The sequence below is a fragment of the Triturus cristatus genome, chromosome 11, assembly GCF_964204655.1.
Source record: "Triturus cristatus chromosome 11, aTriCri1.1, whole genome shotgun sequence".
NCBI classification, from domain to species: Eukaryota; Metazoa; Chordata; class Amphibia; order Caudata; family Salamandridae; genus Triturus; species Triturus cristatus.
In genome coordinates this window covers 734,769,813-734,796,572 of record NC_140594.1, presented here as the reverse complement: position 1 = coordinate 734,796,572, position 26,760 = coordinate 734,769,813, and the positions used below count along the sequence as shown (strand labels likewise).

At 41.2% G+C, this 26,760-nt stretch overlaps 1 protein-coding gene across 2 annotated transcripts in view; it reads left to right on the top strand.

Annotated features, from left to right (window-relative positions):
• NYAP2 (neuronal tyrosine-phosphorylated phosphoinositide-3-kinase adaptor 2) overlaps nucleotides 1–26,760 on the top strand; it is a 956,845-nt gene that overhangs the window by 84,877 nt on the left and 845,208 nt on the right. For both annotated transcript variants that reach the window (XM_085634389.1, XM_085634388.1), the window contains exon 2: nucleotides 10,589–10,827. In XM_085634389.1, coding sequence (XP_085490515.1) covers nucleotides 10,619–10,827 — 209 coding nt within the window. In that variant the 5' untranslated portion in view covers nucleotides 10,589–10,618. The remainder of the gene's footprint in view (nucleotides 1–10,588; nucleotides 10,828–26,760) is intronic.

Below are 26,760 nucleotides of genomic sequence, written 5' to 3'. Positions count from 1 at the left end.
TTAGGAATTAGTTTACTGATAACAAAATGAATTTGTGACCCATTACCAATTCTGTAATTAAAAGGGCCGTGTTCCAGGCGTTCATTTCAAATATCTAATCTGAATACAATCTACCAATGTTTTGTGATCAAAGTCGAGTTGTAAAGCATTAAAAAATTACTGAATCCTGAGTTTGGGGGGTAATGCATTCAGAAAAGGGAAGGGATACCCTTGAGTCTACTTACCCTTTGTGAATATAAAGAAAAGTTTGTTGGGAAGGAGGCAGTGGTCCTTTAAAAATATATATAAATGTATATATTTTTAACACACCCTTATCTCTTTTAAGGAAAACGTGCGGCATTTTAAAAGAAAATGTTTGCTCTATTGAAAGGCGATCACAGACAAGGTGGTCTGCTGAGCCTATCCGGCAATCACCCCTGTGAAGACAATCAATCAGAGCAGATTGTGATGGGCGACCTAGTTGATTAATATAATGAGGTAAATTTGAATAGCAACCCAATCCAAATATCAATTTAGCAAACCAACTTACTGGTACATAGGTATTTAGTACTTGGTATATCAGGCCCTTAGACTCCAAGTGTACATACCACACATAAAAATCACTATTAGCCACCCCTTTGTTGGAAAGTGAAGCAGTCTTGTGGCTAACTTGTTGTCTTTGGGTACAGGGAAACAGAACTTTAGTTTCAGATTTTAAACCACGCCACGCAATTCTTGGCTCGCCATTTCATCCGACTGTGTTCCACTAAACACCTATTGATGCCTTATGACTTCTAACAAAGAAGAGCCTTTTAAGATATACTTTTAAGCTTCTTGCTATGTTTTGCTGCGACGGGAGAGACTCGTTTATTTTTAATGAGGCATTTGGAGGTTCACACCCGCACAATATAAAAAAATGTCTTTGTTGGTGTTGAAAGGGGGCAGATATGGCAATAGAAATTGTCCTCAGGTTGTCCAGCAGGTGTAATGTGTTTTTGGTGGGCAACGAGAATTAATACGTACAGTATCCATCCATTTATTTTACGCGTCTTTACAGGGGAGAGTAGGAAAACTTGTTAGAGCACTCAATTTATAATTCATCCTAGCTGTTACTCATTGGTAAGACAGTGCACATTTTGCTATCGGGTACAGTGAAGGAAAGTCCTGATTGTATTAAAGGCAGGGAGGTGAATATTATGCTTTCTTAACTTTTTACTTTTATGATAGCGGGCACTAACTACAAAAAAATTGCACTTCCCAGCAAAACCTAAGTCACAAACTAAAAGTTGAGGGGAAATAAAACCAAAAATCAGTCAATAGTTTAATGTATATATAGCAGTCTTCAGGAAATAACAACTCTTTTATTAATGTAAAAACACATTTTCTCTATGAAAGAAATGGAACAACATTAGAAAACCCCAACAGAAGACATAGAACAACTTCTTTTGAATCCCCGGAGGACTTGTCAGGAATATCAAAAAGCCTGGATGCTTGAGCTACATGTGTCCTGTTCAAGTGTGGCCTTAGGGAGGACCAGTTTGTTTGTAGCAAGTGAAGCTGTAATAAAGAATCAAGGACATTTATAGTATAGAAAATATAATGAGAGGGAAACAAAAAACCTGACAAGATACAGACAGTGATAATATTCTCTTCCATGTCTTTAATAAAATCAGGACTTTCCTTCATCATTCTAGCTAAAGAAATCTGCATTCTATTACAAGACTAGAGAGTGATATTCTGCTTATTTTAAGCCCTTTCACATCTACCAAATAATCATGAGCCACCAGTTTGCAATAAAACATCCTGAAAGTTGTCACACTTGACCAATCAGCAGACATAAGGCTATCCTTTAACTTTGTTTCACCTAAAAAGCACTAGAAGCCATGTCTGCTCTAGTGGAATGAGTCCCAAAGATCTGTGTATCTTTTTCAGCTAAAGAAAAGCCTTAGCCCTTCTGGCTAAAGTAAGAGAACATAAAGGAGCTTGGGGTTTTTAGAAAGTTAAACAAATGAGGAGAAGATATTCTTAACTCAGCACCATTTACTTTATATTATTTAAGGCCACTCTACTCATATTCTGGTGGCATTCTTCATGTGTCTGGTAACAGAAAAGTACACCCTTGAAAGAGAATAATGTCTAGTTGAAACTCCTGGAGCCCGATCATTTGATACTTTTCAAAAGGAAATCAAACAGATTAGAGGGGTTAGTTTTACACAGCTAGGAAGGTAGTGTCAGGCTATATTTGGGACAATAGTAGAATTAGATTAACAGCCCATGTTGAGGAATAACAGTAGTAGCATAGCTAATACCCTACGGCAATGTACTGAGTGAAGGATGTCCCCCATGAGTTTTCCCTCAAAAAGCTCAGGTATAGCAGAATAGCTGATCTGCTCCCATTAATAGCCCTGGAGGGCTCGACTTCCGATGCCAATGAGGCAATAAAATTCAGAACTGGAGGGGCATTTGCTAAATGAGATGGTGATTTCATTCCACACATCATCTAACTCCAATCTTGCTACTTCTTGAGGGGCAAGCAGAAGAAGCAGAGAACCGCACCAGATTCATTAGCCTGCATATAGTGGGGCTGCCAGAGAGATTGGAAGGAGCCATCCCCATCCTTTTTAAATCAAACTGGTTCCAAATAATCCTTCCTCCCTTAAAGTCTATCATCATTCTTCACAGTGGAAAGCATTCATAGGACACCTGCCAGATTCCCCTTCTGGGAGCATGACCTAGACACATCATCATAAAATCTTACATTTCCGGGACCATGATACAATATAACAAGCTTTCATGACAAGCGGCTACTTTGAAATGGATGCTGCAAAAATAATAAAATTCCCTGACTGCACTCTGGCAGTGCAATATCATAAATCCTCCTTTATGGGTGTAAAGAAAGAACTAAGGAAAATGGGTTTCACATATGCTGATCTATTTCCTGTCAAGCTTAACATTTTACATAAGCAGTAGGCACGGATCTTTAAAGAACTGACGGCTGCCTGGAGCTGCCAGGAGCAATACAGCAATGAAAAAGACAAATTGTGTAACAAAACTCTTCACGCAGACCAACCCTACCCAGCAGTAATAGGCCTGCCATAATGGACCCTCACCCTCAGAGACTAGCAAAGAACACAAGACAGCCTCACTGTAGCTTCAAGTATCTGCAGCAAGAGTAAACAATATTGAACGCAAAAATGGATGACCTCTCTGATGCATCAGAAGGTAGCAGTGTCTCCATCGTGCTACCAGTTGTGATGCTGCAGTCTGCTGAAAACCTTCTATAACATTGATCTAAATCAAGTCTATATGGGACTGAGGTGAAGAATAACTGAGTATCAACATGGCCAATATTGTATTCATTACGACTAGACCTAAATGTTTAAACTATATAGACACAAGAGAGACATATTCAATAGCCACTGGTCACCCCAGCCTGGATCATAGTTACCTATTGAGGTGCTTACTGAAGAAAATTGGAGCACTCTTTCCTCCTTGTTTAGCTTATTCCTTTTCTTTTTTCTATTGTTGTTATTCAGTTTTTAGACAGATGACTGTTGTTACCTTTTGGCAGTCGTGAGGCGGTTGATGTTAAGTACCTCAAGTGTACCTATACAGTGACACCTAGTCATTTACATAACCCAACATGGACACCAAACCAAACCACAAGACACCCATTAACAAAACCAAAAGGGGCAGGGGTCTACTCCTTAGCTACTGCGCCATGAGTCCACAGGCTAGTTAAATGATTATGACATGGAATATTACAGAGATAAATACAGCCACGAAAAGAAACAATATCCACACAAAGCTGAAGAGAATATGGACTCAAATGTTTTTGTTTTCTAAGATCCACATATAACCAACAATGAAGTGGGTAAACTACTGAGAAGATTGTGAGGTCAGCGCTTCTGAACATAATTCTCAGCTTATACTAGAAGAGCAGCAATCTGCAGAAAGGATACCTTTTGTAGCAGAAGAAGGACTTATTGATCAAGATGGACTACATCTTTTGGGGTTGAGCTGTATATACGCCCCAACATGGAACAGCCATCCTTCTGTCCCTTGATCTCACAGAACGTTGCACAATATGTAGACCTCCCCTGGATTCTGGATGGAGACTTCAAAAGTGTAATAGATATACTACTAAACAGATCGCATCCCCATATACCAATATTCTTCAGTCGCTCATGCCAAAACACTTGAGCAATGACTCCAGCAATGCTCTCTTACTGACTGTTTCTGCTGTTTTAAAACCTGGCTGCGTGAATACTCATTCAATTAAATAACACATAAACTACATGTGCGGCTAGACCACATTGTTTGCTCTTCTACACTACAACCCAATGTGCTTTTTCCACCAATGTCAGGAAAACTATCCTTCACCTTAATTCCATCGAGCTGCACATATATTGGGGCATAACTCCCACACCAATTCCAACATGGAGAATGCAACCAACTTGGTTAGAAGATGCAAACTTGCTGCTGGACACATAAATAATTACTTCACTGACAATTAAAGTACAGCATTCTTCCACTTATTGGAATGGGATGCATTAAAGACAGAATTCTGAGGAGCAGCTATCAGTTCCATGACTGGGGTATGCAAAAAATTGAGTGTGAACTTATGCAAGTGACTTAAAAAACGCAACACTAACCCCAAAGCAAACGCAACAACTGATCCAATCACTACAAACGTACGCTGAGCTCCTTGACACACTAAACCAATGAGATCTCATAGAAAAAACACACTGAGTGGTGGATAAGGCTGGTAGGCTGTTGGCTTACCTAATTAAGCCCCAATGACAAAAAAACGACTGTTTCCAATAACAATGAGTCTGATGACACCCTACAGACATAATGGGAATATATAAGGTGTTTCATGTTTATTATACGGAACTATAGATGGATAAAACCTATCCTAGCGACAAGGTGCTGAAGCAATATTTTACCGAAATGGCCTTATCACATGTGCCACAAGAGGTGCTACTGTACTACTAGAAATGGAGGCCCATATCACAGAACGGGAAATAAATGTAACAATACTTAGCCTGGCAAACAAAAAGACACCTGGGACAGACAGGCTACCAGCAGAGTTTTAGAAGATGTTCATAGAAGTGCTAGCCCCTAAACTAGCCAAACAGTTTGAAACAGCTTTTGACTACAGCTGTCTACCATACATTAATAGCGTACCCAAGCAGGTACTTATTCCTAGGAGGGGAGACTCCCCCTAAATTTATATGCATAGTCACTTCCTTGGTCCATTTTAAACATGAATTCAAAATGCTGAGCATGAATTTCTGATTCTTTTGATTTCTGAATAATTTCATGAATTTTTTAAATAGTCGCTATTTCATATCTGTGAGCAATGTTGAAAATGGTTATGTCTGTTGCAAGTGAGGTTGATGCTGCTATGATGTTTTGGCGCAAAAGCATTTTCCTCATGCTTCTGAGTCCTTGGAACACTGTATTAGAGCTATACGTTTAGGGCTTTTTCATATTTAACAAACATACAAGTACATATAGAGATGTATATCTCTGCCCCAGCATATGTTTATGTTTTTATTCTATTTGCGAACATTCCCAGAAGTACGGCTGTAAAGCAACACCAGGTGCAGTTTTCCAGGCTCAGTCCCCTGCTGGGAATTTCTTGTAGCATATACCATGGTGTCCTAGCCCCCCTATCTGGAAATCTACACAGTTTAGAATTCCAGACAGGAATGTGTAAACAAACACCTTTTTTTAGGTCGAGCATTCGAGACCTCTTGTATATACCTTAGTATATACTTATTAAATAGGTATATGTGTATGTACTTTGTGGGCTCTGGAGATCAGCCCTAGGACTTGTCTGCTTCCACTTAGGGACTTTTTTTCTGTTCAACTGCTTCTATTTAACTGTCTTTAGAGGTCAGTAAAATACTAGAATTGCTTTCTGATGCGGGACTTTGTTTTTTTAATTTTTCTGGCAACTGCCTCTATTTAACTTTCTTGATAGAAAACGACCAACAGAGGTCAGTAAAATACCAAAATCACTTTAGCATTCTCTAGATTCCAGTCCATAGAAATTGTCTTCTACGAGCATCCGTAGACAGTAGTATTTTTTTCAAATCTTGTATTTTCAGTGATATGACTACCGAAGGCCCTGATTTCATATTAGAAACAGAGCTTTGGACTATACCATTTCCCGCTTGAAGGCAATATTGATCTCCATGTGTTCCCTCCATTTTAAAGAAGAGTAGCTGTTTCAGCACCAAGGCTAATGTGCTGCATAGCTAAATACATATAAGGTCCCAAAGGCGAGACCGATTGCATTGCAAATGCTTGTTTTCTTTTTCCTTTGACTGAGAACTGTTTTCCCTACGGAGAAAACCCTCCACTTACACTTCGAACAAATTTGTGGCTGATCCATTCTACTTCACCTTCTGGAAGGGAGGTTACTCCAGCCCTACTCTTGAGTAACTCTCTGGCCATTTCCAGGATTGTAAAGGACTGCTCATATTTAAAGAATGCCAAATATTGGCCAAGCGGGACGGGCGCTAGGCATGGGCAGTGTGGGCAGCTGCCCAGGACCTCCCGCTTAGCTGAAAAACAGGGGGCCCGCTTGATTGTGAAAGGCCACACTCACAGTTAGCCCGCCTGCTCCTCCAGCGCCCCCTGCCCCTCACAATCACATTAAAAATGCGAGATGTGTTGACCTTGGCCAGGGCGTGGAGGCATTCCTGGGGGTGCAGGAGTGGGGGGAAGGAACAAACAGAATGAGGCAGCAATTATTTTGACTCAGTGTCAGGGGCGGGGCAGCGCCTCTGTTAAGTACCGGACACATTCTAGGCACCCTTTTTGCATTTTGTTTCTAGGCGACAGAAAACCCCTTTGTTTCCAGGACAAGCTTGACACAGGTAAGGAGAGGTGGGTGAGGGGTGGAGGGAGCTGCCAGATCAACAATTTTTTTTTTTAAACTTTGGATCACCCATAGCAAAGATTTTTTGTATGTGAATGTGCATTTAAAATGTATATAGAACTGACGTGGTAGGGCAGTGTTTTGCTAAATGCCTAGTTACTACTGCTTCGAGACCCTAGGGAGAGGGCCCCCCTTCCCTGGGCCTTGATGCACTGGAGCAAGCTGCAAGGTCCAGATTTGGGGGCCCCCCTCCCTGGGCCTTGCATCTATTACTTCCTCTCATTTTGTTTATTTGTTCCTCCGTGAAAGAGATACAAAAAAGAAAAACACTTTTGCTGGAAATGTCTTTTTTGGACATTTTTCTATTCCAAAGTGCAGCCTTGGAACGTAGAAAAATAAAAGGTTCAAAATGTGAAAAATAACGAAATAAAGCAAGATAGAGTGGGTCGCAAAGTGGCCAGATTGATTTTATCCACACCCAAAACACATTAGAGCCACTTTACAGAGTTTTCCTGTGAAGCGCTCGCTACTTTGTTTTCTCGTCTTTCTTTGAACAACTTTTGTTCTCCCTGGGTGGGGAAGTGCACGAATCCTGGAGTATTGCAACACCTGGTTAATGGGTGGATTGGAAAATAAAATGTGTATCGCGGCTACGTGTTCACGGATGTGGTCTTTTTAAACATACTGCTTCTGTTTTGTAAGGATTTAAGTAATGGACATTGAAACAGGTACCTTCTGGGCCCTGTAGTCATGTCCTTAACTTTTCAGGAAAAAGCACTCACTAATTTCTGAATAATAAGTGCAAAAGCATTAAGGTAACCATGTTGTCCTTTTTACATTTCACATGCGTTACTTAATCTTGCATTCTCCTGGGTTTTAGATTTATCCATAATGTTGATACTTTCTTTTTTTAGGCAGCATATTACGCTTGTCTAGTGCGTAATTTGAACTGAGTCGCATCCAGGTGTTTATAGCGGGGCACAATTGGGTTGTAGTTGAAGGCAGTGCGAGTTTCTCTCCGTAGGATGTGACACTATCCTCAGAGCTGATGAATTTGGGACTGGGGGTCCAGGTTCAGCTTTCATGACCAGACCCCAGACCACTCTCCTGAGGGAGCATATTCCTGTGCTAGACCTTAGAAGGCCCTGTTAGACCTTAAAAGCCCTGGTGTCTTAGCACCAGCAGGTGGACCCTAGCAGTGGCAAGTGTGGGTTAACATTGAAGGCCTGTCCTCGACAATCCATTCTGAAGTTCACCTCCAGTCTTTCGGGCAGACCTACGAAGCAGCAAATCTTAGAGCAACAGTGACTCTGTCACTGAGGTCAAAGGACCCTTGAGCAGGGAGGCTCTAAGGCAGTGCAACCAGAGAGATCACACCGAGCGCTGACTTAGGGTAGGGGCGTTATGTATGCAAGTATATTATGTTTTTAAAAGCACTTGCTATCTCCTTGCTGGACTCCAGCAATTTTCGGCAACAATAAAAATCTCATGATAACTCCGGTGATTAATGTTCCTCCTAGAAAGTGATGGCGTTTTGTCAACTGGATGCTTTGACTCCTGAAAAAGTAGCGCAGAGGGTTAATGTGCCTGCTGCAAAGAACATGTAGCATGCAGATCACTAAATGCACATAGTGTAAATAGGTCAGTGGGTTACTGCTTTTGTCAGTGAGATTGTTTTGTTACTTGCTGTTTATATGTCAAAATCCTAACATAGAACAGTGAGCTATTAACTATCATTTTAGAGCTGCATACAAACTCCAAAGTATGAATTAGAGCATTATGGTTTTTTCCCCAGTCTTTGTTTATCTTAATGTTGCAAAAAGGGTTCATTTGGATAGAAATCAATTCTGGTTATTAAAGAGAACCCCCAACCATGGTATTACGCCCTAAATTCAAAGTTTGTGTTTCGCCAGACCAATCACTACTGAACTATGCTGCCTACTAGTATGATTGTCATGTGGCTCCTACACCTTGTAGTCCTTTGTCTTATGTAACATTTTCTATACAGTAATTAAAACACGTATGGTTGATTGTCTCTGCGTAATGTCTGTGATATAAAGTGCTCTGCTACCCTACACAGGTATCAATAGCGCTGTAAATCAAATTAAATGCATCTGACCGAGAATGTGGTTATGGAGACTTGAGGGGCACTGTTTAAGGGTGGTAGTGAGGGAATCCGTGGCAGAGGGAGTCATTGGGGGGCACTAACAAACATTGTTGCACTGAGCTCCACCAGCACTAAAGCCGGCTACTACCACGTCCTACAGTTCTAACACCAAATCAGAAAGTTGATTTGAAAACCCCTTGAATCTGCAGCATACTTTAAAGTCAATGTAATATATGATTTAGTAGTGGTCTTAGTTATTCTAAGTCATTTTTTTTATTTATTTACAGTGCCCAGGGTGTTTGCAATGGTGTCTTGTATTTTTGGATTATATGTGTTGTGTTTTTTAACTTAACATACTTCTGGCGAGTAAAGAGCCCACACACAAAAAAGATTGCCCTACGAGTCTTAGCATGTGCGTGTGGGGTACTGGTGAGAGGATTTATGTTATCACAAATAACTAAGTATTAATGCCATCCTTAGGTGGCACAATACTGGCACAGAAAGATAACTGAGCCTTTTAAAATGTGCGCTTATATCCATGGTGTGTGGTGTTTTCTCTTGTTTAATTTTATATTTTGAATGATCCAGCCCCTCATCACCTCAGCAGGATCGCTCCCCTTTATGAGACAGACCTTGATTTTTTTATTATGCACTCATCTGGAAACAATCAGTTAAAGTGGAGTAAAAAATATCCATCTTTGTGTGCCCTGCACCTAACGTTTCCATCCAATGTGACAAATGTAATCTATTTAATACAGTTTTAAAATATATGGACTTATTTCATTTGTATATTTATCTTTTTGTCCATGTAACTGTTATCCACATTAGGTCTCTTCAGTGATGCCAAATAAGATCAATAGTCTTGGGTTGTCACTTTCTGTGATGTCACTTCTTGTGAAAATACATGCAAATTAGAGGGGCCTCACATCTTCCCTTTTGCCCGGGGCTCCAGAAGTTCTAGGACCGGCCCTGTGGCCACGTATTGGTTTGTGAGCGTTCCCAAACTTCCCAGACAACCCACATCTTGGAACGCCCTCTTCTCACCACTCAGGCAGGAATCACTACTGTGATTTTCTCTGCACTTGTGGTGGAGAACTCTGCAGTAAGAATTGCCTTTACTCCTGCCAGGAATCCTTTTGTGCATGCCTGACAGATGTAAACTGAAGTATATTCGGTCCTACGTATACGTTTACAGCCAAAAATATTTTTGTCAATAGAGCCCTTAGTTGTGAAACAATCATCATAAATGACTAAATATTTTCACCAACCTTTGATATTTTTAATAACGTTTTTGGGGTTCACAATGAAAAATAGTACTCTTGGATAAGAGCATTCTAGAAAAAAATCACATTATTCAAAAGTTTTATCATAACATACAAGCCTCCGCATTCCATTTTCTGTAAAGAAAGATGGATATCTCAGCTTAATAAAAATGTATTTAAATGTTATTTTAGAAAGAAACATTCACTTCTCAAACAAGGAAAGTAGGGGTGATAAAGGCATGACGTTCACAAATGACAAGAAACACGTTTCTTAGGGAAAGTGGAAGCAAACATGACAGCTTTGTCGTCCATTAACAAATAAATTGTGTCATTATAACCCTGCAGGAATACTCTACTTTCATCGCCATCTCCTGCATGATGATGGGATCCAATCAGGACGAGGATGCACTGGGGACGTTCCTGCAGTACATCGAAGACATGGGCTTGAAGGCGTACGATGGCCTCGTGATACAGAACGCCTCGGATATCGCTCGCGAGAACGACAGGATGAGAAACGAGACAAACCTGGCCTACCTGAAAGAGAAGAACGAAAAACGCCGCAAACAAGAAGACGTTATCAAACGGTAAGTGCAAAAGAAAAGAAAAAAGAGGAAAAAAAGAAAGCAAGCTCTCCGTGGACTACTCTAGTAAGAATGTTGTATTTTTGAGGCCAGCCCAAAACAAAGTCCGCAGATTAATGGCTGTCTTCACGAGTAGTTAGATTTAATTTTCATTCTATTGGCTTTTATTGTATATCTTTATCAAGGGCGTCAATTTCGGTTCATAAGATATATTCTTGCTCTGTAGCAAAGCATTGTTTTCTCGGTAATTTACAGTACACATCTTCACCAATCTCTTTGTTCAAGGTGAAGATCTTTGATGACGTTTGGCTGAAAGAGGTCTTTGATAAGGTGGTTCTGTGGTTAAACGGAGACATGTTGCTTCTTGATATAAAGGTCATAGCTTTCTGAGCACTTGGATAATTGCTCTACACCCAGTTAGTGCACTGTTAAGATAGCCAGTAATGATCTTTCTTTCATTAACTGCTGAAACTAATCTTAAGGTTGAGTACATGAAAGATGATTAATTGGAATACAAGATGTTAATTCTACAGTGACAACTCGTTGAGGCTCAGAGCAACTTCAAAAACAAATTAAAAAACAGTTTAACATAAAATGTTGTGGCATGGCATTCCCGAGAAGAGCCCAGCTTAATGCAAGAAATGCTATTAATCGACTTTTCCTTGGCAAACACATTTTTTGCATGCAGTTTGTTGGATGGCAACACTTGGCACAAGTTTCCAGGCTCATTTGCAACAAGAGACCGAGTTGGGTGCACACAAAGAATAGAAGGGCCCATCCTTTTACCATAGTTGGGTAACCATAAAAGTGTCGCACATTCAAGAAGTAGTAAAGCCATGAACACTTAAAGATATTCTTCATTAAGCTGAGTAATTTCTTTTTCGAGCCAGCACTTACGGGTAACAAAGGATTTTATCATTTTAGTACACAATTCGACTGTCTCGGCCAAAATGTCAATTCATCAGTACAGAATAATACCTAAATACAGCAATCACCAATTAAATATTGACCCGCTAACATTTGAAAAGTATCTTCTACTGCATGTCACCATGTGTGATATGTATTTAGTAACTTTTGATCTGACTGATCTAGAATTCTTTTGTTATTTAACTCTAAATCAAGCACAAGATGGCAGGTTATGCTCAAATGTGGCAAACGCGTAAATTAAGCAACCCTAAACTTACTCTAATCCTTATTAATTGAAAAGAATTGAATTAAGTTAAATTAATCCTAAACCCTTAAAGTAATTTACTTCAATACTAACCATACTTACCTTGCTACCCTATTCATTAATTATGATGAAATGCCTTTAAAGTAGTGGTGCCTCATGCAAGTGGATTAGCATCAGGGTTGATGTACCCTATGTTGGGTTTAACGAGCACTGATTGTTTCTGCAAGTATCTTGGGCCTGTGACCTAAAGAGCTTCATGTATTTTGGTTAGTACTTTGAACTTGATTTGAGTATCTACTGGCAGCCAATGTAGCACTTTCACTATGGTTTTCTATGGTCATGTATTTACAAATGTGATCATATTCTGGCTGCCTGGTTTCTAAACCTTCACAGTTGATGAGTTTTCTGTGGTCCCTTTGTGGTTGATGTTCCATGAGTTCAAGCGTCACATAATCATCATCTGTTCCCGGCACTCAATTTAATTTATTTGTTTCATTCAGGGCTAGTAAGAGCTCTTCTCATCTACAGTTTGAAGAGTTGGTCCAGTGCACCTCATCTACATGAATCCAGTTTGGTGTTCATGCAGAGTGTTCTTCATTTTCCGGAAATCTGGAAACTCTTGCAGAATCTTCATTACTAGAACCGTGCTGGTAAAGTAAAGCTTGTTGAGGATCATCCATAGCTAGCCAAGGCCTATGTGTCATCCACTGACTTCTTCAGAAGAGACATAACATGGTGAAGACAATGGTAGGAGATACTCATCAATATGAAGTTTGTATACAGAACAGGAATGAACTGCTTCAGGTACACTTTACATTCTAATGCATCTTCAATCAACCCTTCTTTTGATATTGGGGTAAATGCAGTGAATAAGGAGTGAAGTGCACGGGAAGCATGTGAAGGGCAAGTTTGAGTGAGTAAGGCAAAAGGTGCTGGAGATAGCCACACATTTTGCAAGTTATAACTCAAATAACATCAGGTTTTCAGAATGTTGTTAGGTTGCACAGAGCAATCTTTTCAGAGTGGCTGGATTGTTCAAATCATGAAGTCCTCATCACATGATGCCCATGCCAGATTGTCTGTAGATGATATTAATTTATATGGCAGGGCAGGAAAGTAGGGGCAAACTGATATACAAAAACAGGCTAATTTCCCCTTGACACACTGATCATAGCTAGAGAACCCTTCATTTAGAAAGGACTAAGGGCTTTGACTTGTGATAAGATGGTTATGTTAAATCCTATGACTTGTGGAAGAAGTAGTATGTGCTTCATTTTCCTCTGAAATTAGAAGATTTTCTATTACATACAACAACCTCACTCAGGCCCTTGTGTGTTATTGTGGCTTCAGGAAATAAAATTAAGTTCTATGTCTAATCTGGCACCTGCCCTTTCAATAATGTCCCCAGTACCATGTGTCTTCTTACCCATCAAGGTCAAATAAACACTGACACTTATATCTACAGTATCTTAAAATGTGCTATTTCATTTTGTAAATCTTTGTTCTGTGTGTTTTATATCATCTGTGTGAAAGGAAAGAGAGTCACCCAAATTGCACCAAAAGGGACCGGGTATATATTGTAGCAAAAATAGAGATTTCCCTTTTGTGACAATCAAACACCACCTATAAACAGGTTGTACAGATTATACACAGAACCAAAGAAGAGTAAAAGTTATGCACCAAAGAACTAAGATCACTTATTCAAGCATCACAAAATATGATTGAACATATTAATTAATTAGATGTAATAAATGAATTGAATTAAATATGCCTAACTCAAAAGGATTTTATATTCTCACTATTTTATTCAAAGGACATTAAACATAATACATCCTCATTTCCAATTTTATACATAACAGATTTTTATTCATAATATCAATAATTTCTTGATACAGTTGAACAATTAAAAAACATGAATATTAAAATTGATTCAATTTCTATTTTTGCTGTTTTATATCATCTGCATAAGATAATATTGAAAGCCAAATTGTTCCACGTACGGGAATTCCATATATTTGTGCATTTACAGCTGTCACAAAATCAATGGAAGTTTAATGTAAATATGGTTGATAATTTAAATGAAGTTCAAAACGTTCAAAAACACTTAATATCACTACACAATATAAATGTAAAACATTTATTTATGATTTAAACTTTTCAGAAAATATAGCAAGTTTTCCTCAAATGGTGACTGCCTCTCAACATTTCAGGGCTCACTTTGTATTCTGACCAGCTGTGCTTCTGCAACAGAAACAGACTACAGATGTGATACAATCATTTTTCAACAGTGTATTGTGATATTCATTTTCTACTATAATTGTAATGGTTTAATTTGAATATGTTTACACTAATGTAACTGTTAGAAATGGGATCTCTAGTTGGCAGTGGTTTGCACCCTGTCCAAGTAGGAACTACAATCCTAGTCCAGGTAAGTGTAGTACGCACTAAGTTTATCTGTGCTCACCCTCTGGAAATTTGGCTCAGAGCAGCCGGGCTAAACTAAAGAGGCAATGTTTAAAGTATTTGTGCGCACACACAGTATCACAGTGAAAACACCACATAAGTAATCCACACCAGTTTAGAAAAAAAGTCAATATTTATCTGACTGAAACAAGACCAAAACAACAAAAATCCAACATACACAAGTCAAGTTATAAATGTTTAAAGATTGAATGCAATTATAGCGCTTAGAAACACAATAGCTCCGACTGTGGCTATAACGACGTGCTTGACAAAACTTGAATCTCAAAGTTTGGGGATGACCCCAATGGAACACGTGCCGGCTATAGAGTCGGACTGACCTCGGTTACAATACCTTCAAAACGATGACAAAACAAAGACGTTATGTGGTGCCGGGGAGGTGAGGCATCACTGAGGGTGGTGCGGCATCAGTTTCTTACTGTTCGTGCAGGTCATTGGCACATTGGTGCTTGGGACGGTGCGTTGCACAATGGCGGTGAGGCGTCACTGAAGCAAGTGAGGCATCGGTTCCTGTAGGCGGTGCAGAGTTGTTGAGCCTTTGACACCCGGGACGTTGCAAGGTACGGGGGAGGTGAAGCAGTGTTTGCGGCAAAGCGTCAGTTCTGTTGGCAGTGCGGGGTTGATGAAGCATCAAGGGTCAAGCCACGAGGCGTCGACTTTGCGGTGTCAATGTCACACTACAGAGCCAAAGGTGCTGCGCCACAGTCGGGCTTCAAGGACTTCGGTGATGCAGCGCTCAAGACTCACGCTGTGGCAGATCTTCATAGGCGTTGTTGAGGTGTCGGGCAAGCATTGCAAGTCTCGGTCGTTGCATGGAGTGGGGACCACGGCTCCGGTACAGACAGTGGCAAGGTGTCAAAGAGCGGCGCCCGCTCTGAAGTCACACTCAAAGTCGATGTACTGCTTTCTTCTTGTTTAGCACAGCAAACTCATACCAAAGACCCAGGAACTGGATTTGGCACCACTTGGCTCAGTAGCACTCTCAGCAGACAAGCCCAGATGCTGCAGTTGAAGTCTTTGATGGCCCTGAGACTTCCAAGAGGAGGCAAGCTCAACTCAAGCCCTTGGAGAACCTTAGAAAGCAGTATACAGAGAGCAAAGTCCAGTCCTCTAACTCCCAAGACAGAAGCAGCAGGCAGCAGGCCAACACACGAAATCAAGCAGCAAAGTTTCAGTCCCTCCTGGCAGCACAACAGCTCTTCTTCTTGGCAGAATGCCCTCTGTCCAGAAGTGTTCTGAGTGTATGGTGACAGAGTCCAGTACTTATACCCATTTTAGCCTTTGTAATAGGGAGACCTTAAAGAAAGGTCTTTGTAGTCCACAACACCCTGCCCTTCCTGGCCCTGGCTCCAGACACACTACAAAGAAGAAGGCTGCTCTTTGTGAGGGGACAGGCACAGCCCTATTCAGGTGCAAGTGTCAACTCCTCCCACCACTCTAGCTCAGGAAGACCCGTCAGCCTGGTGATGGGCCATCAGGATATGCAGGGCATCCCTCAGCTCTCTTTGAGTGTAACTGTCTAAAGTGAATTCACAAAGCCCAACTGTCATCCATCCCGGACATGTATTCTCGGGACAGGCAGAGGCACAGAATGGTTAAGTAAGAAAATGCCAACTTTCTAAAAGTATAGACAAAACAAGGACCTGACCTGCTATTTAATAATGCTGTTTTAACATTAAAACAGTCTCAGGCGTTTAACACATTCGTATGCTCTTACGTAATTTAATTACTTTTTTTTATAGAAAAAACATCTAGATCAATTAGACCTTATGAGGCCATGTCTCATCAAAAGATACTCTGCATTATTACAACTGTGATCTGCGTTTGACAAAAAACATACATTATATATACAAAAAAGACCAAATGAAAACATAAACATTGTGTTATATACAAAAAAAACAAATGAAAACATAAACATTGTGAATCAGAGTTATAACCAGTCAAGTAAATTCATACCAAAACAGCCAATTGTGTCAATATGAATACATCATTTTTCAAAACAAAACTTCAATGGCTGTTAAGCTACTGGGCATACATTTAAGCGTCTAGCAGGCATGAATCATTTAAAACATAATGCTCAGCAATGGAGCTCCATGGCGGCCGCAGCAGATACCTAGGAGGGCCTCAGGCTTTGATGAAAGTGTGACTACAGGTCGGGCCCCCCACATGGAACTCATGGGACATTTCTCTATAATTACCTGAGACCACTCACCCTGCACCACACACCAGGTCCTGAAGAAAGCCATACCAATAAGGGAGCATGGCTGAAACATGTTGACCGATTAGGATATTGGAGTCACCTTAAGACCTCCCACAATATCTGCCTCCAGTTTTTATTTACTGCCAAGGGCCCACATATTAAAATTGTTTTTTCCGTCCAGTGGGACCCTTAGGACAGTTCTTCATAACATTCACCCACCCTCTGTCACTGCACTCTCATGTTACAATAACTTGCTCTGCTGTATCCAGGCGTTGTACCACACCTGAGGTGCACTCGGCATCTTGGGTGGGGCCCAATGATGAAGCATGTCACCAACTAGGTTGGTGAGTGAGGGCTTTTTTCAAAACACATTGTGTTTTTTCCTCATGACATACAAACGCTAGGAGCACCTACTCCAGAGATAGTTCTTTTTGATATCCATACATATACCAGGGGAAGTGAACTGGCTCCAGTACTTTTCCTCCCTCTCCCCTTGATACTTACCAGCATAGACAATTGTCATTTTGATAAACCCAGTAGGGGGTAAACGCAGACGCGTTTCGAATCCCTATCTCATTTTGAGGGTTCTCTTCAGGGCTTGAGACTGGATAATCTGGAAAAATAAGTTCCAGAAAGATTTCTGTAAAGATGTACAAAATCGCTGTCAGTGCCAATTCAGCTATGCACTGCCCTTAAATAGTGAAAAGAAATACCTGAGTTTCTGAAATCGAGTCTTCTTTGAGACAAGAAATGATTTCAAGTGATAACTGGGGACAAAAATATATATTTGAAAGGAACTTATGAGCCACTGGATTCGATAGAGATTGTTTCAATCAATTTGTTAACACCGTGAAGTGTTAAACTTACGTTCGGATTATTTTGAGAATCAAATGAGGAAAGGCGGAGCCTCATGCCTATTGTCAACAAGCCTCTCTGGATGTTTCCTAGGGCATAATTCTGTAAGAAAGTGAAAAAAAGCTATATGTTTAAGAATGGCATCTTTTTGAAAAAGAATCAAGCTTGTGCGTGCTCAGTATAGCGCACTTACATGGTGTGGTATTATTGAAAAGTGTTCCCATGTGGAGATTTCACAGCTGGATGTGGTTTGTTTAAATGAATTGCTCTGGAGGAAAGAATGTTGCGAATATGAAGTCAAAGAAGAAATCTTCTGCCGCGCTGCAAAGCAAGCAGGGGCGCCCTTAGACATGCATTTGAGCTGTGTGTCAGCTTCCTGACCGCAGTAGGACCAAACCCCCTTCTTGGATAAACTTTCTAAAAGTGGTATTTTCAGACCTGCAATTGAAAAAACAACTTCATTAAAATATCTGCTTTTAAATTGTGAGTCCAGAGACACCAAGCTCCTATTTTCTAAGTGTTACAAGACAGATCCAATACTAACCTATGGAGATATAGGCCTTGCTGTAGTGAAAAACGAATTCAGCAGTTCTTCACTGCCAGGACATGTAGCACTTACAACCACATATCCTACCTTTTAAATACACTACACCTTGCCCATTGGAATACCTAGGGCCTACCTTAGGGGCACCTTACATATAATAAAATGGAAGGTTTGTGCCTGACAGGTATGTGTACTTACCGGGTCGACATAGCAGTTAAAAACTGTACACAGAGTCTCTTTAGTGGCAGGCTTGAGACATGTTTTAAGGGCTACATATGTGGGTGGCGCAATCAGTGCTGCACGCCCATTAGTAGCATTTGATTATCAGACCCTTGGGCACATACAGCACACTTTACTAAAAGACTTATTGGTAAATCAAATATTCCAGTCATGGAGAAACCAACTACCATCACATTTCAGACACAGAGCACATGCAATTTAGCACTGATCAGAAGTGGTAAAGTGCCCAGAGTCCTAAAATCAGCAAAAACAAAGTTCAGCACACAGTCAAAAACAGGAGGCCAGAAACAAAAAGACATGGAAAACCACACAATAATACGTCTGGTCTAACAGTAACTTAAAGGTCTTCTATTGTATCATACTTCTTTTATCAACGAGATTTTGATCTAGGAATACCATATTTTTAAAAATATTACTACGTATTTCATGGGCTGGTAAATTAAACGATTCAGTTATTAGGCACATTTAGGTGTATTGGTATATTTCCTCCCTCAGGATTGAAAATAAACCTGCAAATTTGCATTACAGTGTATAATTTATTCGTGCACAGGAAAATGCATATTCAGATGACATGTATAGTGGATGCACATATGGTGCCTGCTTATCCTAAAGCTTAAGTCTATGGGTAGGGCTTGATGAGAAAATGTTTCTGACTGTGTAACGCATTCCATAATCCAAAATGCCAGCGTGATTTAAACCATATGCTTTGTAATCAATGATTAGTTGGAAAGTGATGCAAGACTGCTGAATCTATTATTAATGATACAGCACTAATGGTGGTTATTTTGTAGGATGGAAAGAATGAAACTACAAAACAGATTTAGGTTCCAGTTTTAAACACAGAGGACAATAGCGGCCCGTGGAGGGAGTTCCATGGGGCAGTGAGGCGGAGCGGGGGAGGGACAGGGTGGGGGGTAGTAAACACCGGAATATGGATGAACGGAGGTAAACATTTTGCGATGCAGCGTGTGCAACGAAATTTGTTTCATTTATTTAAATGTTTACTTACCTCCGTTCATCCATATTCCGGTGTTTACTACCCCCCACCCTGCCCCTCCCCGCCTCACCGCCCCACGGAACTCCCTCCACGGGCCGCTGCTGACAGAGGATGATTAACAGAACCTTTACACAGCCGCGCTCATGCAGGTAAGAGCGGTGGGGCCGGGTGGAGCGGGATTTCGAAAGACAGCGACGAGGGGAAATTAAATAAATAATTAATTTCCCCTGCTCGCCGTCAGTCAAAATCCCACCACAACCCGGACCCAGCATGGGCCGATCCTGTCTTTAAAGCACCTAAATTCGACTGTAGTGCACAGAAATAACAATTTGTGGGAACCTAAATTGGTAAAATGTTCCTATTTTCTACTGCACTTATAACTGTCTGAAATCTGCAACTATGGTGCATTTTACTTTTTTGTAAATAAAAAGACAGCTGAAGTGTGGACATTTCTCAGAGTTCCTGAAGCGGTGTGACACTATTAATTGCAGTGAATACCCACAAACTTTTAGGTTTGCAGGTGCTAAGAATGTAGTTGTAGACAGATTCCCACCCTTGCAAGGCATGCAAAACTATTCCTGTGAAATGATGGAGTCAGTAAGGAAGTCAAGTTAAGAAAACACAACCACAATTAATCTGCGTGTCGCATAGAAGTTTTATGTGGTGAAACAAAAAGCAATTTGTGTGTAAAGTGCAAGTATCCAAATAATTTACTCATGCGGAATTTCCGTATAGTGTACATTCCTCTTGTGGGGATTTTGTGTCATGGATTTTCAGGATGGGATTGTTTGCCAGTCCCCAAAATGTCAGCCATCTGTACCAAATGTCACAGTACTATTATAGGAGTATTTTTCCAATTTTCATGCCCACTGACTTGAAAATCAAGGTCTTCGTGCTTTGTGAACTATAGTGTATTTATCTATGTGTAATTTTGTAATTCATATGTTATTTTTTAAAGGTTTTTGAGCTCTACAAACCAACAACACAACCACCTGGAGTCATGTGCAGCACAGAGTGCTCAGTCTGTTCGCACAGTTGCTGGTTACTCTGCAGAACCCTATTCTTTAAACGCAATTCAAAATATGGATTTCTGCAGCATATAAAAGTTTTAAATAAGATTTTTACAGAACGCTTAAAACCTTGGTGACTACCATTTTTATTGGAGTCTTCTGCAGACTTTGAAGTGCGTTTGTAAATGTCTGCTAGGGCTGTTGTCACTCGAACAACGTCTAGTGGTTTTATTTCAACATGTTTTAAAGATACTAATTAGGCCAGGAGAACAGCTTATTACTGCTAAGATTATTGAGACTTCCTGGGAGAGTGTGAATGGAAGAACGGGTTATAAAGCTTCAGAAGATGAAGAACAATATTGACCAGTGGCGTAGTTAGGCCTTAGGCTGCTCATGCAGGCCCGTGCGCTTGCCTTCCGTGGTGGCCGAATCTAAGAGCAGAGGGTAGGGGGGTGGTGCTGGTGATTCCCATGGCCGCTGCTCCGCGTCCACCGCAAGTAAGAGCGGGGGGACTGCCGCTCCCAAAACTCGTGCTGTCTGGGGTGGACCGCCCTCCCCGCCCCCCTCCCCCTTGCTACCGTACAGATATTGATACGGTGAAAGCTCTGCTTATACAGATTCAAGTGTGATGAGTATATGGTCTCTGGGGGAAATTTCAGTGTTTAGAACATCAGATGACGAATCGAGAATCGAGAAATAAATTGTATCTGTCTGCATGCAGAGATAAGATATGTATGAGGCCAGCTTCAAGTGGCAGTAAACACTCACTCAGATCTCTAATATATATTTGTACTTGAGTAGAAGAGCATGGGCGCATTTGTTAAATAAGACTTATCTGGTGCTCCGCAATTTGCAGCCTTGCTTATACAAATCCTCTAAAAATGTACTAGTGCTACAAACAAATCAATGAGTTAAGTTTAAGGAACCCCCTTATATGGAGCCTATCTGGATTTTGTATTTCCAGTCTTTTGGGGGCACCAATCCTAACTTTTGCCATGGCTGAACTAAGCATCCCTCTCTTTTTTGCCAAATTGACATTTTCAAAATGGAGCATCTGAGCTCACATGCTACACTTCCTCGGAATATCAGCATGGCTCCTAGTTTCACTTTATCCAAAAGTCTCTGAGCTCCTCCTCTGCTAGATAGAAAGAAGGGCTACCCGTCAATGAAAGAGGCTGCACCACCTGCTATGCCTTGACTTGGAGCTTCCCAGAAGCCTTTCCATCCAGAGTCATTAGTACATAGGGCATTCCTGCTGGGCTGTGCAACTCTAAACGCTCCCTGTACATATCCTTTTCCACACATGCTTTAGCACCTTTCTTTTATGTGAGAAATGTACCCACTCAGAGCATTGCAATATGTCTCCCATCTGACATTGATTAAGGCTTTCAAAAATAATGTCTCCAATGCTCGGGATTTCACTATCCACTGTCCTGCAAATAGAAGCAGTGGACAGAATATTCGGTTTCAAAGTCAGTGATCCCTAGACCTCCTTCTATTAAGGGCAGTTTAATAACATGCATTACCAGTCTGCATTTATCACATCCCCAAAGCAGCTACAAGGAGTTAGGTGAATTTTGTAGAGAATCTGTGGGCTATATAATCTACAAACTGCAAGAAAACATGTTAAAAATTGTGTTAACATCATAATCGTGTTAAGCAAAATTTCCTCCATCCTTATCCCCATGATAACTATAGAACATTCTCTAAGTAAATAATGAATCCTGATTTCTAAATAAAGAGAGTTGGTGTCTAGACCATTGATAATTGTGGGAGGCATCCTTTCTCATTGCCTATCCCCCACCAATGGGGTGGATTATTCCAATTAATTCTGAATCCTCTCACCAGAGTTACTGTTCAATAAGCATTACTGAACCATAATTCTTCAGTTACGTAAGACAAAAAAACACCAGCATAAAAAAGTGTATCCTGCATTCTACCCATAACTGTTATACCCCTGTATGCTAGTGAATTAATACGCTAATCCCCGGGTGTCCTACTGACAATGAAAACAATGGTAAAATGGTTTATACTGCCTAGAACCCACATTATCTCCTAAAAACAGTAGGATATGTCTCCTGTTTCTCACTTTTACTTTCAGCTTGGTATACTACATTCTTAGATAGGCTAGCAGGGAAGGACCCAAGGACACCAGATTAAGTTTTAGTTGACTCAGAGTCCATTCCGCCCAGAAGTACCGCTGCATTCCCGTCTCTGGGTTGCCAAGAAAGGCTTTGAGTTGTATCCAAAGCACCTCTTAGGGGCCTCTCAATTTAAGACTGCATGCATCAGGAAAAACATGGGCTACCACCACACCGTATCTCTAGTACATGATGCTTCAGATCCACAACCCATGATTTAGTGGGAGCTCTTCCAAGATCCACAGGCAAGAGCCCTGCAGCCCATTTGTAGAACGCCATTTATAGGTAGCTCCCTATCTCTTCTTGTGCAGTGCCAAGTAGTCCTTTGGTCGCACGGAGATTTGTTTCCACCTCAAATGCCACACATAACCAACAGTCTTATAACTTCCCATACTGTTACCAACAACGGCTTAACTGCAGCCTCTCTATAGCCTTTTCAACGCTCTTTGGGGTGTTGGTAAAACGTATTGTTCTTCCTGAAGCAATTACAATCGCCACCTAGAGGTGAGTAAGCCACTAAAAGCTAGACCAGGCTCCAGCCTAAAGCCTAGCTCTGGCTCAGCTCGAGGTCCAGTTGGAACCTCAATCCTATAACGAGCTGAGCTTTTATCTTGCTTCTGCCTGCCTCTCTACCCATACACAGGACGTGGCAGGGGGCGAGCGATTGACTTTGGACCTGGGGAAACCGGTTTGAGTCTTGGAGTCTGCTCAACATCCTGTGATTCTGCACAAATCACTTTATTTCCCCATCCCCATCAACAATTCTATTCTATTCACCGAGATTTATATAGTGCATGGCTACCTAACTGACCTCCCGGCGCTGGCAACAACTTCCGCTTTAGTACTTTGAAAGACTAAAGTTTGTCTAGAATAGATAGGTTTTCAGGTTTTTTTTCTAAAATTGGTTTCAGTTTTGTTCAGTCTCAGGTGTGTTGGTGAAACATTCCACAGCTTAGGGGCCAGGTATGCAAAGGAGCTCCCTCCACATCTTGTCCTTTTAATCCTAAGAACCAGCAACAGATCATGACCTGACCTCAGTGTTCTTTTTGGCCTGTAGGAGATCAGTAGGTACTGTATGAGCTGGGGTTATTTTTTAAGGATGGCACAATGGACAAGGCAAAGGGTTTTAAACTGGATTCTCTTTTATATTGGCAGACAGTTCAAGGCTGTCAAGCTGGTGCTGCTGATCTATGGCTAGGGATTTTATAAAGATTTCACGCTGCAGCATTCGGTATCATCTGCAGTCAATTCATGACAAATTTCAGACTGCCTAGGTAAAGGGAGTATCCGTAATCCAGGCGAGAATGAATTAATCCCTGTACCACCACTCTGCAGAGGGGAGGGAAGCCTGTTTAACATTTTCCTCGGGTTTGGAGAAGTCCATTGCAACAAATGGACAATTTCTTAGTCTGGACCTCCATGGTAAGCCGATCGTCGAGCCATACTCCCAAGCTTTTGACTGATGGAGAGGGAAAGGGGAGTAGACCAAGCTCGTCTGGCCAGTTAAGTTCCAACCAACACGAGAGGTTGCTTCCTGCAACCAGGACCTCTGTTTTATCACTGTTCAGTATTAAACTACTGGCAGACATCCAGAGGGTAACATGTTTTAGACAAGCGTTCAATTGGTTGGAAGGTTTGTTAGATTCTGTTGTAAGAGATGTAACGATAAATGGTCCCCTTGTGTAATGCAACGGTTGCTAATGACGTACTTCTCAGAGCAGTGATATCATGTGATATGTTAATGTCAATGTTTCCACATGGGAAAGAAATAAAAACAAGGAATTTTTAAGAGGTTTTTTTCAATTTTTACGCGATGTTTGCTGTACGATTTACATAGCAACCCTTTTCAAGGCTCGTCGTGCACAGTGTCCAAGATCCAAGCCAGAACCTTGGTTTGGCGCGTCTCATTAATTTGTGGGCTCGCCCACCTCTAGCACCACCTCTAGCTTTTCTTTGGCCAGGTTTTATGGACCTGGACACCAGAAGAAGGTGTATACCCGCTCTCAGATTTCGTTGTTCAACATCCCTTCACCTTCACACATTCACTTTTGACTTTGAAAAATACATTAGCTTTTGTTTTTAAAGTAAAAGGACTCTTCGGCAGCTCTTTGATATCACATTCTCACTGTAGCGTTTTTCCAACACGCCTAACAAACTTTTTTGTATAAGTGAGAACAATTCTGCTTGTGTTTACATTCATAAAAAATTATTTAGCTGCAGACATGCATGAAGTAAACGCGAATAAGTCCTCCCACTGCCGCCGAGAGAGACGAATGCTCGTGCTAATTTTTGGCTCTTTCAGTTTCCTTATGAGTGGCATCCATTATCATGGAAAGCAAAGATAAACACTTGTTCCAACAAAATACTTTTAAATGTGCAATGAAAAAATGTGCAACAGAAAATAACACCTTTAAAAAATATATACAGCCCAAAATACTATGCCTATCATCAATGGCGGATCATGGTTTTGATCCGAGTTAAGCAGGTTGCCAACCATCCTTCTCATGTCTATTTTTAGCACCACAGCATGCCTGTAAACTGAATTACGGCTTATCTTCGAACACGCCTTGCTGTCACATCATATTCCAACATGCTTTGATCTTCTTTGGGTGCCTTTTATACAAGTTACTCGTAAACATGTTTAAAGCGGACAGCAGCTGAAACATGAAATGCGCGATCGAATCACGGATACGTAATTTTCGTTTAAATTTCGCGTGCACTCCTTTGCGACAGCTATAAACAACCTTCCTCTTTCAAGTGTAGCACCGTGCAGCTGTCGGAGCTCGCCCCTCCCCCACAGCTCTAAGAGTAAAGCCAAGTGAGGCAGGCTTGTTTCTGTTCGTTATTTGTAGTAAACAGACAGACGCAGGGGAAGGGGCGGAGCCTCCGACAGGGAGGCCTAGTGCTTAGCAGCAGTGATTGGGTAGCCAGACGCCATCCCAAAAGGATGCTCCGCATTTAGAAAGGGGTTCTCCCATCTGCGCCGCGAGTAATCGTGTTTGCAAAGGGCGGAAGAGGGGTCAGATGTATTTTCAGTCTAACCTCGCTCTCCGTAGGAGATACTTACGCATGCAACCGTGGATCTATGTTTAAATGTAAACATTTTCACATGTAAAATTCTTCAGACCATACCTCCCCATCAATAATTTCTCATGTTTACAGGTTGTTAAATAATTTCTCATCTGTCCAAGTTGTTTGAGAAGGATTTAAGGACATGAGCTTGAAGCTTCACCTACAGTAAACGTGCACCGGAAAAACACTGGAGGATACGTTCCTTTTATTTTCGTTGCTTAACAAACGCTTCACATTCCCTGGTGGTTATATAATAAACACGTTTTTTTTTTTAATTGAACACGCTGATGATTGGAAATAGCTATTGTAAAACTTACAGGGTATAACAGCACCCGATTTTCTCAATTTAAAATCCTTTATTTAAAAGATAATTTGGATATAAATAGCAAAGCAAAGCATAAATAAATGTAAACTTCCTTTGCTTCTTTAAATAACAGCTCAGAGCTGCTTATTTTTTTTAATATTCACAATAACAGACAAACTCCCCAGGGAAATCCAACTGTAGTATTTTTCCCGGCATACACCTTGTCTGTCCCAGTGCTGGTATTGTAGGACGCCTGCTGAGCATCATCCTAGTGTTAGCGTCGTGCACAGTTGCAATTTTTTTCCTTTACATGGAAAAGTTGTTTCCATGTTAAGAAATCCTTTTGCGCACATCACTTGTCATTAGCAGGGCAGGACTGGCCGTAGCGAGCACCGGGCAATCCCCCGGTGCGCTGCACAGGTGGGGGCCGGTTTTGGGCCCCTGGGGGCTGTTTTTGTTACAGGCCGTTTTTGCAGCACAGCTGCAAAATCGGCCCTGTAACAAAATCGGCAGAAAACCCGCCCTCGCAAAGAGCTCGGCGGCGCCCCCAAGCCCCCGGAGGCCGGCCGAGTACTTTGCCAGGGCCAGTTTTGGTTCCCAGCCCGGCCCTGGTCATTAGGCATGCAAGTAGCACCCTCCCACACATTAAATTGCTTCCTTTTACCCCAGGTTGGCGTATATTTTGAAGTGCAATCAAAGTGGAAAACGTTTTTTTAGTTGCGTATGAACACCCAGAAATTTAAGTCCTAATGGGATTTCACCAGTTTGGCACACCAGGTCCGAGTAACCCTTTTTGGGCAGCACATTTTTCCCTCTCTTCACCCACACTTCACCAGTGCTTAATTTGAGGCAGTGGGTTCCGGGTCTCGGCACAGCTCTTAATTGTCAGCACTGGCCCTTGTGACGGCCTGCCACAAGGTG